Source organism: Acipenser ruthenus, chromosome 16, assembly GCF_902713425.1.
Source record: "Acipenser ruthenus chromosome 16, fAciRut3.2 maternal haplotype, whole genome shotgun sequence".
Classification (NCBI taxonomy): Eukaryota; Metazoa; Chordata; class Actinopteri; order Acipenseriformes; family Acipenseridae; genus Acipenser; species Acipenser ruthenus.
The window spans coordinates 34,447,822-34,460,167 of NC_081204.1; the positions used below are offsets into that span (position 1 = coordinate 34,447,822).

The 12,346-nt window shown below is 44.6% G+C and overlaps 1 protein-coding gene across 6 annotated transcripts in view; it reads right to left on the reverse strand.

Moving 5' to 3' along the window:
* Positions 1 to 1,140: 1,140 nt before the first annotated feature.
* Positions 1,141 to 12,346, reverse strand: part of LOC117412303 (mitogen-activated protein kinase kinase kinase kinase 4-like) — a 38,691-nt gene continuing 27,485 nt past the window's right edge. For 2 of the 6 annotated variants that reach the window (XM_034020546.3, XM_034020551.3), the window contains 12 exons: positions 12,227 to 12,345; positions 11,693 to 11,774; positions 10,931 to 11,101; positions 10,090 to 10,204; positions 9,168 to 9,311; positions 8,333 to 8,476; positions 7,956 to 8,090; positions 6,907 to 7,007; positions 4,928 to 5,077; positions 2,758 to 2,917; positions 2,408 to 2,547; positions 1,141 to 2,030 (listed from right to left, as the gene is read on the reverse strand). In XM_034020546.3, coding sequence (XP_033876437.2) covers positions 1,947 to 2,030; positions 2,408 to 2,547; positions 2,758 to 2,917; positions 4,928 to 5,077; positions 6,907 to 7,007; positions 7,956 to 8,090; positions 8,333 to 8,476; positions 9,168 to 9,311; positions 10,090 to 10,204; positions 10,931 to 11,101; positions 11,693 to 11,774; positions 12,227 to 12,345 — 1,545 coding nt within the window. In that variant the 3' untranslated portion in view covers positions 1,141 to 1,946. The remainder of the gene's footprint in view (positions 2,031 to 2,407; positions 2,548 to 2,757; positions 2,918 to 4,927; positions 5,078 to 6,906; positions 7,008 to 7,955; positions 8,091 to 8,332; positions 8,477 to 9,167; positions 9,312 to 10,089; positions 10,205 to 10,930; positions 11,102 to 11,692; positions 11,775 to 12,226; position 12,346) is intronic. The other 4 variants (XM_034020548.3, XM_034020547.3, XM_034020549.3 and 1 more) reach the window with 4 other exon arrangements.

A 12,346-nucleotide genomic window follows, 5' to 3' on the forward strand; every position in this document is an offset into this window, starting at 1 on the left:
CTCTTAAGTCAACATGGACTTATTTATAAACAGTGTGTATTGCCTACATGGCTTGTATAATGTGTATTTCATGTCCAGATAGCTAAGACTTTGTGATTGTGAGGCATTAAGAATTCCAAAATCCTACATTTTGGAATTCTTAATCTTATCAGAACCTGTTTGGAAGGAGTGTTCTATTTGTGCCTCACTGCACTTTGATGTATCTATAATTATTCACAGTCTGTTTGGAATTTAAAGCATATGAACATACCTTTTTTTTTTTCTAAGTGTCCAGGAACAGCAGAAATAGCTACTAATTTTAAAACCACCTCATTGATGGCACATATTCTTACAGCGCACCTGTCCAGAAAGCTTTCATCTTATTATTGCTCCCTTCTCGGTTACATATACGTGTAGTGCCCCCCCTTGTGGTGTAATGATAGTAGAACACTGCTTTGCTAAAACATTTATAAACATAACCTTTAAATGTAGATTGTTAAAGAGGACACCCCATTTCATCTGCTCTCTGTATTAGAAATGTTAATATGATACAGCTAGGCTTCTAGTTCATCTAGGGACTTCATTTTTGAATGAAAATACTACATGGTAAATATAAAAGGAATATCTTTTCAACAACATCTCCATCCCCTTAATTACAAATTCCTATAATTCTATTGTTTCCCAGGGATACTTTCACAGGCAGGAAGTAGGGTCCAGGTGTCCTTGTGTGCTCAGTTGATATCGTGTTCCTGGACACTTCATTTTGCATTGTGGACCAAAACACTGCAAACGTGCATGTGGTACTGGGGCCTGCTTACCAAATAGCTGCAGTGAGAGAGCACACGTTTGTTTAAGTGGCTGATGCCACAGAACATTGCAACCATCACATTGTAACTTACACCATTCAAACAGAGAGCAAACTACAATTTGCTAAGCCACATTCAAACTCTATTTCCTTGTTTAGTATCGAAATTTGATACCGTTTACAAAGGGAATTTGTTTGAATAATTCCTTGTGAGCTAGGTTCTCAAAGCATTCAAATTGTTATTCACACCATTTCCTTCTGAAACAACAAATGCAATTACACTTTTTAAAAACTCATAAGAAAAACTTCCTAAATAATAATAATAATAATAATAATAATAATAATAATAATAATAATAATATGTGGGAGTTGTTTATTTCTGGGTTCTTAACATTATTGAGTTTTTTTTCCTTTCTGAAATAAAAGTGCAGATGACAATTCTTGGTAAAAAGCTTTGAGACTCAACCTCTGCATTCATTAGGACAGTTGATCGCTGCTACTATAAAACATTTTATACACACATTATACAGTAAATTGTAACAGTGCAAAACGACATAAAAATATCAGCAAACATGAGACTACTGGTGCAATACTAGCTGCAACGTCATGTTGGGTAAAAACAGTGTAATACAGAGGTCCACAGAACTGAGTGTGCACCATGAGATACAGTATGTTCTGCTACAACAAGGGCCTCATTCTCAATGTGTTCTGTACTAACGATGAGCACTTTCACTTTCTGAGTTGTAATGCTTTGTTTCTTTAATTCTCAATGGTCATCTATCAGCTACAGTTTGCTAGTCTGCTAGTGTATATTCTTAATGCTGAATATAGTTTTATTGCACAGTGTTGAAATCTACCGACGCCATACTGTGAATCTTGAAGAGAAAAGAATGAAGATTCAACTCATAATAATGCACCCCTTAAAAAGTGTTCAGCAAGACCTCTTCATTTTGCTTTGCTGTGTAACCTTAATAATAATGGTGCTTATTTGTAACAAGACTATATTCTATTTTCTTGTATCCACTTCACTGCTTCCTCGAGATGAGCTGGTTCACATTGGCACAGTACATGATGAAGAGAGGTTTGTGCGCGTCTGGATCTGTACAGCAGCGACCCAGATTCCTGTCATCTCTGATCCCAACACCTCCACGCTCATCTCCAATCACCAGTTCATTAGGGGGTTCTGCCCCAGCGTCATGAAGTAAATCTGGCTGCTTCCTCCAGACTGGACAGAAGCAAAGAACACCTTATGGAAGAAAAAGCACACAGACATTTAGCATGCCTGTAAGCTAGACCATACTGTAGATTGCATTTCTGCTGAAATGAAGAGGGCATCTATAGACCTTCTCATGCAATGAGAATTAGTGGTATTTACATGAAAACCGCTCTGCTCTTTAAAATCTAAATGTAATGTTACAAAACAAGAAACACACAACATAGAATTAATCAATTTATTTAACTGGAAAATGGAGCGAGTTGAATTTATGTGTAAAGATCTTTCTAAACCCGACACATTATTCTTTAAAATAAATAAATAACAATCAGGCACTATCACTGAATATATAACACAAAGATCCCCCAGGGCCGGCTGCAGAGGCCTATCCACCTCGAACTCTCTTTCACCTTGTCATTTCTCTCACACAGGAATTTCAGCTTCTGTGCTTTCTTGTGCAGGAACACTCCCTCCAGGTTGCTGTTCTCCACAGACCTCAGCTCGATGGCTTTGTCCCCCCAGCCCATCACCTGATTCGACTGGAGGTAGGCTGCAGGGAAACAGGGCACAGTGGCAACAAGCCAGTTAGAAAGGTGGAAGGGGAAACTTGCCTCAGTAGCTCCTCAGATCGGAGGGGTTCCTCATTTACCCTCGAAGGGTTTCCAAATTCGTTTTATAGGGGCAACCCCCCCCCCGCCCCCCACCTGCCTGGAAGAGAACTCTCCTATAGTTACATAGTGTAAAATGCATGCATGCATACCAACAGAGGCGGGCATCTCTCCCCACTGCAGCACAGTCTCTTTAGTGATGCGCCCGTACGTGTCAATGTAGACCCCCTCATCCTCATAGCACACCAGCACCTCCATGCCACCGCTGTCGGGCAAAATAATGATGGCTTGAGGGCGAATGTTTCCCTGGATCTGAAACAGAGACAGGAGAACAATCACACCAGTGTGTTTACCACCTTGCTATTATTATTAGTACAGTATCTGTCATCTGTCAAGACCAAGGAAGACCATTGAATAAAAACCCCACAATGCACAGTACACTTGAAGATGAATGGGATGCTGTTTGTTTACAAGAATTATCAACCTGACGATGTCCAGCCGAGATGCATCTCTGCCCTTCTTTAATAAACAGGCCGTGTCATTATTTTTCATTCCAGAATTTCCTTGCTTCTCAGAATCAGTTTGTTCAGCAACGTTGCCCTAATGATTGTGCACGTTTGTTGTTTTTGCAGAGCGCTCCGTGGGTGACCCTCTTTGTGGCTGTGCTCATTGCAAAGCACTGAAACAGATGAAATGGATGGAAAGCGCACGCCTGCATACTGTGCATGAAATAACAGAAAATAACCGGCAGCAGTGCTGCCCGCAGGAAAGCATGCACATGGAATTGATTGATTGATGGGACCGTGCTCTCACAGACACTGAGGTCTATACATTGGATCCAAACTGCAACACATCTAAACATTATTATCCTTTAGAGCAGTACAACACACTTGCCTGTATTTTCCACTGTGTGCTTATGAGCTGGGAAATGGAGCACACCAAGGGTAGAGAAATCAAACATCTAACACTGCAGCACGAGTCTCACTGTAAAGCAGCAGAAAGAGCTCAACAAGAACCCTATTCAGACCTGTTTCTGCTATTGCTCAGGTGAACTGAAGAGAGCCCTGCTGTCTTTGGATGTGCAAACCCACCCACACACATGCACACCCACCCACACCTATTCACACCCACCCACACACATGCACACCCACCCACACCCATTCACACCCACCCATACACATGCACACCCACCCACGCCCATTCACACCCACCCACACACATGCACACCGCCAACAGGAGACGACAAGCATGCTCACAGCAGACAAAGCAGTATCAACAGTTTAAAAGAATTCAACCCAACCGTTTACTTGCCAAACTGAATGCCTGATCCACTCCGACAATCCCATCCCATTTCTGTGCGACCACTATCCGTAACATTAACACCGGTACCCAGAGCCGGAGAGCGATCTTAATGCGCTGCCTTGGAATTCTCATGAGCAAGAACGGAGCGAGGAGAGCGACAGAGAGTGTGTGTGAGAGGGGGGGGGGGGGGGGGGGGGGGGGGGGAGGCTGTTGGATTTAAACTAAAGATTTAGTCTCTGAAGATGAACAATGCCAAAGCCAGCTCTCACACTCTGTTAAAATAACTAAACTACCCGTTTCACACAGTGTTTCATTTTAGCAAGCGTGTTATTTAAAGGGAGACACTGGGAGAGGAGGCACTGGGAGGGGGGGGGGGGGGGGGGGGGGGGGGGCGGTATTTTTAGAGCAATCTGTCTTGCCGAGAACTAGCACACATGGATAGAGACATGGGCCAACCAATCACTGCTATCTGGGGCATATCACTTGGATAGATCTCTTCTGTGTGGAGGATGGTAGGCTAATTTCAAGAAAAATAAGCCTGCATTTTCAGTACATTTTGCACATGTATGTGTGTGTGTGTGTGTGTGTGTGTGTGTGTGTGTGTGGTGCACTTCACAATCATCTACGATCTTTATCTTGTGGACAGCGTCTCATTAGATGGACTCTGAGTAATGGTACAGTAGAATGGCTTGCTCCTCTTGCTCACAGCAGCTTACCCACCCACACTGCCCAATACGAGCTACAGCACTGTGCACCCCGATGGCTGAAGTAATGCAGTCCACCTGTTCCAAAGACTGGGGTCTTCCAGGTGCCAGGTTGCCCACGGAAGAGCTGAATCTGAGAACAGGTTTCTCTGTGTACTGCAGTAGGTATGACAGCTTTTAACCTCATCTCAGAATCTATAATGGTAGTGTACCACACAATACTGCCCGTTACACATTCCCTTGTGGTATTACGTGAACTAAAACAGACAGATAAGCCCTGACCGAAGCCAGCTTAAAGAGAAGGAGTGGGACTCACGTGCGTTGGCAGGTAGAGATCGTACACCGTCCCCGAATCCACATCAATGGCGTGAAACCCAGCCAGAGAGCCGTAAATCACCTTCAACCTTTGCCCCTTTTCCACCGTCAGGTCAACTGAGTATGGCTTGTGAGGAAGTGATGCAAAGGACTGCAACACAAAATGAAAATACTGCGTTAATACCTGCATCCACGCTGCTTCATGATGATGCAATCCTGCATCCGCACTGCTTCATGATGATGCAAACCTGCATCCACACTGCTTCATGATGATGCAAACCTGCATCCACACTGCTTCATGATGATGCAAACCTGCATCCACACTGCTTCATGATGATGCAAACCTGCATCCACACTGCTTCATGATGATGCAAACCTGCATCCACACTGCTTCATGATGATGCAAACCTGCATCCACACTGCTTCATGATGATGCAAACCTGCATCCACACTGCTTCATGATGATGCAAACCTGCATCCACACTGCTTCATGATGATGCAAACCTGCATCCACACTGCTTCATGATGATGCAAACCTGCATCCACGCTGCTTCATGATGATGCAAACCTGCATCCACGCTGCCTCATGATGATGCAAACCTGCATCCATACTGCTTCATGATGATGCAAACCTGCATCCACACTGCTTCATGATGATGCAAACCTGCATCCACACTGCTTCATGATGATGCAAACCTGCATCCACACTGCTTCATGATGATGCAAACCTGCATCCACACTGCTTCATGATGATGCAAACCTGCATCCACACTGCTTCATGATGATGCAAACCTGCATCCATACTGCTTCATGATGATGCAAACCTGCATCCACACTGCTTCATGATGATGCAAACCTGCATCCACACTGCTTCATGATGATGCAAACCTGCATCCACACTGCTTCATGATGATGCAAACCTGCATCCACACTGCTTCATGATGATGCAAACCTGCATCCACACTGCTTCATGATGATGCAAACCTGCATCCACACTGCTTCATGATGATGCAAACCTGCATCCACACTGCTTCATGATGATGCAAACCTGCATCCACACTGCTTCATGATGATGCAAACCTGCATCCACACTGCTTCATGATGATGCAAACCTGCATCCACACTGCTTCATGATGATGCAAACCTGCATCCACGCTGCCTCATGATGATGCAAACCTGCATCCACACTGCTTCATGATGATGCAAACCTGCATCCACACTGCTTCATGATGATGCAAACCTGCATCCACACTGCTTCATGATGATGCAAACCTGCATCCACACTGCTTCATGATGATGCAAACCTGCATCCACACTGCTTCATGATGATGCAAACCTGCATCCACACTGCTTCATGATGATGCAAACCTGCATCCACACTGCTTCATGATGATGCAAACCTGCATCCACACTGCTTCATGATGATGCAAACCTGCATCCACACTGCTTCATGATGATGCAAACCTGCATCCACACTGCTTCATGATGATGCAAACCTGCATCCACACTGCTTCATGATGATGCAATCTGTACCTGTTAATATTTATAAAACGCTGAGCTTTCTTGTATGTCAGGAGTACACTAACTAAATAATGAAATTGTACTGAAAGTGGCTCTTGCCCCTGAGGACATTTCAGAAAATAGGCCAATGTTTTTTATATCTGAAGGTGACCTTTATGAAGCTGGTGCTCTTTTTTTATTTTATTTTATTTTTTGCAGATCAAATCGAGACAACCCACATTTGCAAGGGCAATGTTTTTTATTTTCTTTAAAAAATGCATTAAGAATGTATTATAGAATAAATAAATGCAGATAAAAGGGGCTGTGGAGGGGAGGGGAGGGGAGAGGAGGGAAAGGGGAAAGGGAGGTAGAAGCAGAGTGGGAGGATGGAGATAGGAGGGGAGTGGGAGGGATTGTATATTACTAGGGGGGGGGGGGTTGCTGTGTCATCTACAACCATGGTGATGGCATAAGACTCACCTTAAAAGCCATAAACTTGTGGTAGGGTTTAGGAGCCCAGGCGTAGACCTGCACAGAATTCTTCAGGGCGATAACCAGGAATTTAATTCGTTCATACTTCACTAAGGGCAGAAAAAAGAGCATGTTTATTACTGTAATGATTAACCAGCGCCCACATAAAGCTTCTCTTTAGCCTCTGGACCACCTACAGTTATTAAATACCCAGTGTCCTGGACCTAATGCATCCAGGGGATAATAAGCTGCTGGTGGCAGAGCCTGGGACTGCATTCCCCAGCTGGTGTATTGATTAGCAGGCGTTGGGAATGAGAAGATCCATGGCAACCTGGACCCTTCCTGGCTTGTAAAAAGACAATGAAGAGAGACACCTAATGCACTGCGTTCAATGCATACCCAGCGTGTTTCCTTTACTGGCCCTGGACTTTCAATTCAGATATTGTGCTCAGATTAGCACCCAGGGCATCTGAAGGAGTGACAGTAATCACACTCACTCAAGTGTTATTGTAAAGACATGACTCGCATCTCGCATCCATAGAAATGTCAAGGGAAAAGATTAAAAACTCATGTTTTGACGACTATTATCCTCACAATGGTGTAAACCAATACAGACTGTTAACCTACTGCAGAACCATGAAAACATATCAGAACAACAGTGCAATACTTCACAGATATAACGCTCTGCAAGACCAGCCCTCCCAGTGCACTTCACAATCCACAACACAGTGTAAAACAATAGAAAGCAAAGACAAATACAAGTACTGCTGTATTAGTTTAACACCAGCACTGCAATATTAGGCCAAATCGAAATGGGCTGCGATCGCTGCTCGTGTTGTCTGTGTCTGTTAATCGAAGAGCCAGTCGAAATAAACCTCAAGAACGGTTTTGTGTCGAGGGCTTGCTCTGTCCCAGTAAAAGAGAACCTTTCTGTCAGGAGTGTTCTTTTAAAAGGACCTTCACTAGGGACAGACAGTCAGGCCTCTTTGCAGGGTTGAATATCACTCTTTGTTTCTGCAGGAGAGTGAGGGGTTGCTTGGTTGGTGGTTTGGACTCACCCACTTTGTAATGCACACAGCCTTCCAGGTCCCCCACTGGGATCCAGCCTTCCCTCTTCCGCATGTCAGGGTCGTTGTGCAGGATCTTGTTTCGGAGCCACGACAGAAAGTACAGCCGCAGCTTATTCTTCTTGCCTGAGGATCGCACGTGAGAATAAGAGATCAGGGGAAAGAGCTTCTGCCTGTTGGAACAATGCCAGCACAGAGAGGGAGAGTATCTGTGCAGATACCCAGTGCACTGGAACTGAAATGAAATGGGGCTGTGTGGAAGGGACCGGGTTTTGTCAAGCGTAGTTATGTTGAGTAAATCTGTGCTAAAGCTCTGGAACTAAAGAAACAGTAAATGCCATTCCCAGGCCCCCTGAGCACAGACTCACCTGATATAGTGATGAGCACGTTCAGCCCCTCCAGGACATCCATCTGCTGGAAGCGCCTCCTGCTGATGAGAGGGTAGACCTTCCCCTGCCCGCTGCGGTCCAGCAGCCACAGCCCGCTCTCCGTGCCCACTAGCAGGTTCACACCTGCAGACACACACACACACCTCGTCAAACACACCCGGCTTTGAAATGGTACAGTATTTACAATTCTGGCATTTTACAAGACAAACATACACTTAGGAGAGACTCACCCTCACTGTTACAGTTCCCTTCCTTTAATGATTTAAACAGCTGTATTTAGATCTCCCACCCTTTAGATTAATAAAATACACCCCAGACACAGGTAAAGTCATCACAGCCCGGGCTGCAGCCAGACACAGGTAATCACAGCCTGGGCTGCAGCCAGACACAGGTAAAGTCATCACAGCCTGGGCTGCAGCCAGACACAGGTAAAGTCATCACAGCCCGGGCTGCAGCCAGACACAGGTAAAGTAATCACAGCCGGGCTGCAGCCAGACACAGGTAATCACAGCCTGGGCTGCAGCCAGACACAGGTAAAGTCATCACAGCCCGGGCTGCAGCCAGACACAGGTAAAGTCATCACAGCCCGGGCTGCAGCCAGACACAGGTAAAGTAATCACAGCTGCGGTACTACTTTAGTAAAATGTACAGGCGATCTTTTCCTTATAAATTAAAGATTAGAGTAAATGCTGTATGCCCTGTTGTTTCTTACTAGCTTTTCTTTATTTCATGTGAAAAGACTAATCGACTGGGTCAGAAGTGTTACTTTTCTTCAAGAGAAAAGGAACCAGCAAAGCTCAAAGAGTGCCCTCACCCCACAGAGCAGCACACAGGACCTCGGTGTTGAATTTCTTCTTGTATTTGCGGATCTCAGGGGTGTCGCTCTGCGGACGGATGTTGGTCGGATTCACGTTGACAACAGACCCCTTCCTCGCGTTCTGTCTTCGGAAAGGCTCCACTTTAGAATTAAATTATTAGAAATGTTATATGAGATTTTCCATTTTATAGAACATGTTCTTTTTATCTAGAGACAGACGATTTCTTATTGGAATAATAATTTAATATAGTAAAAAAAAGGAATTTTATTGTGCATTCTACCATTCCTGTTGCTCATGCTAGGATTGCGTGATGGGATCACCAAAGCAAGTCCACAACCAAGACCCAGAACCGAGCTTCTATGCAAAGCTTTTCACTGCAAGATCAAGCACCAACGATGGACATCTAAATCCTTTGGGTTTCAGTGAAGTGAAAAATCAGCTTTTGGTACCAGAGACTACTGAATCAGAAGCAAATCATTTTCAATGAGCTGTTCAAATGTCTAACTGGTCTGCTTATCGCTCACTCGAAGGCATGCCCTTCAGGTTATTTGTCACAGCCCTCAGTCCTGGTGAATTCAAACCTGATGCCTAGCAAAGCCTACAGCTCGCTTGCTCAGTATCATTCACAGAGAAATAAGATAGGTAGTCAGGTGAGGTATGTCTGTATTTTTAGATCTTGCCATTTCTAAAGTTAGTTGACAAATAAATGTAGGGTCTACTAAGCAGGTCAGACAGCAGGCTGGGTTCTGCTGACCATGAAGCTAAGAACAGACTCACTAGTGTAGAAGACAGATCAACCACCAGCTTGGCCTTGGAGAAGGGCAGCAAGCTGAGAGCTGTGGCAGTGACTTAGCATGGCTTGACCCAGCGTGTGGGTCAGTCTCTCTCTGATCGCGGTCGCTGGCTGCCAATACTCACCCCCGGGACTGTGCCCCACTGGACTCTGTGGAGGAGACATGATAGACATGACAGAGGTGAAAGAAGAGGAGGAAGAGGAGCTGATCTTCCCCTGGGGTGCTGAGCTGACTGGACTCTGAAACACACACACACACATATTATTACCCAGAGGAATCGCCCCCCTGCACAATGCCTCTCACTGTTAGAAACGCTTCAACAAGAAGGCTACATTCTCAAAGCTATTTACTACAAATCTTTATTTTTTCAGAAAGGAAAAACACACCCAATAAATGTACCAAATTATAAATAAACTCAGACATTTAATTTATGAACTTGTAACCTGGAGGAGGCTGTTTCTATTGAGACTCCCGTGGGTGCTTGTGGCTGTGCTCTGTTTCTATTGAGACTCACGTGGGTGCTCGTGGCTGTGCTCTGTTTCTATTGAGACTCACGTGGGTGCTTGTGGCTGTGCTCTGTTTCTATTGAGACTCACGTGGGTGATCGTGGCTGTGCTCTGTTTCTATTGAGACTCACGTGGGTGCTTGTGGCTGTGCTCTGTTTCTATTGAGACTCACTTGGGTGCTCGTGGCTGTGCTCTGTTTCTATTGAGACTCACGTGGGTGCTCGTGGCTGTGCTCTGTTTCTATTGAGACTCACTTGGGTGCTCGTGGCTGTGCTCTGTTTCTATTGAGACTCACGTGGGTGATCGTGGCTGTGCTCTGTTTCTATTGAGACTCATGTGGGTGCTCGTGGCTGTGCTCTGTTTCTATTGAGACTCACGTGGGTGCTCGTGGCTGTGCTCTGTTTCTATTGAGACTCACGTGGGTGCTCGTGGCTGTGCTCTGTTTCTATTGAGACTCACGTGGGTGCTCGTGGCTGTGCTCTGAGGAGGCTGAGGGCCCTGCATGTGTCTCTCGGGTGTACCCGGGGCCTCTGAGGGGTAGCTCTGCAGGAGATCAGGCAGAAGGTAATTCTGATTGCATAAACCTAACGACCCCTGGGAGCAGACATGCTTTAGGTCAGCTACATTCTGCTAAAACAAAAAAATTTAAAGAAACTGAAAAAGAGTTCTAGTCGAAATGTTTGTCACTGAACTTACGTTTCTTTTAGTTATTTTAAATTTAGCACAATTGGGTGTTTAATAGTTATGCATGACTTTGCCAAATAGTCTCTAAACGTTTACCAGGTGACAGAAGGAAATAACAATACATCTTGTGAGATGGAGATATTCGTTATCTGCACGTCATGGCTAACAAAAAATGGACATGGTTCAGAAAGACAGGCTATGCTCTTTACCTATACAGAAAGACGGGCCAATGTAAAGGGTTAGGGTTAGGATGATTTAAATCAGTATTCAAATTCTCTCAGCTAGCCCGTCACTGAAAATCCTGGCTCGTCTTTCTACAACCATGGCCAAAAATGTAAAACACCATTGTATTACGACAGTGTATAATGTTACAATTTCCAGCTGTATGGCAGTGAATCCTAATTGAATCTAACTGGCATCACTTTTGCATGCAGATGTAGCACTCTCTAGTGTCCCTATTAGGAATAGCAAACAGCATGTGAAATCCCCATATCCCTTCTGTAAAATAACACTGAGATGTATAAAGAGGTGCCTTACCTGCTGCTGATTTAAAGTGCAATGTGGCTGCAGCAGCACGCCTTCAGAGGGAGCCCTGGGAGCTCCGTTACTCCACGCCGTTCTGTATGAGCAACAAGACCGCACAGCAACTCAGTATTCATGAGACACTTACATGCAATGCTAGTTATAGCACATACACATACACACACACACACATATATATATATATATATATATATATATATATACAGAGTGATTAGAAAGTAAGGTTACCACATTAATGCACCATATCATTGATGTGGCAAACTTACTTTCTAATCCCCCTACATATATATATATATATATATATATATATATATATATATATATATATATATATATATATATATATATATGGATATATATGGCCAGCTGTGGATTTCAACAGCTTGAGCCTTCAACTCCTTCACAGAGTATGTGTGGGTTATCGGGCATTGCAGATCTGTGTATGATGACATACAGTACCAGTGTGGGAAGTAAAGCCCAGCCCAGGCTCCTACTCTCTCCATCCCTCCTTATCTAAGGGTCTCCCACCTCCTGTGGCTCTGGTCATCATCTTCGCTGCTCCCCACTTCATCGCTGGATGACGAGTAGTCTGTCACCTTCAAGAAGGATCTGACTCCCTGCTTCCCCTCAGCAGGCAGGACCAGGCCC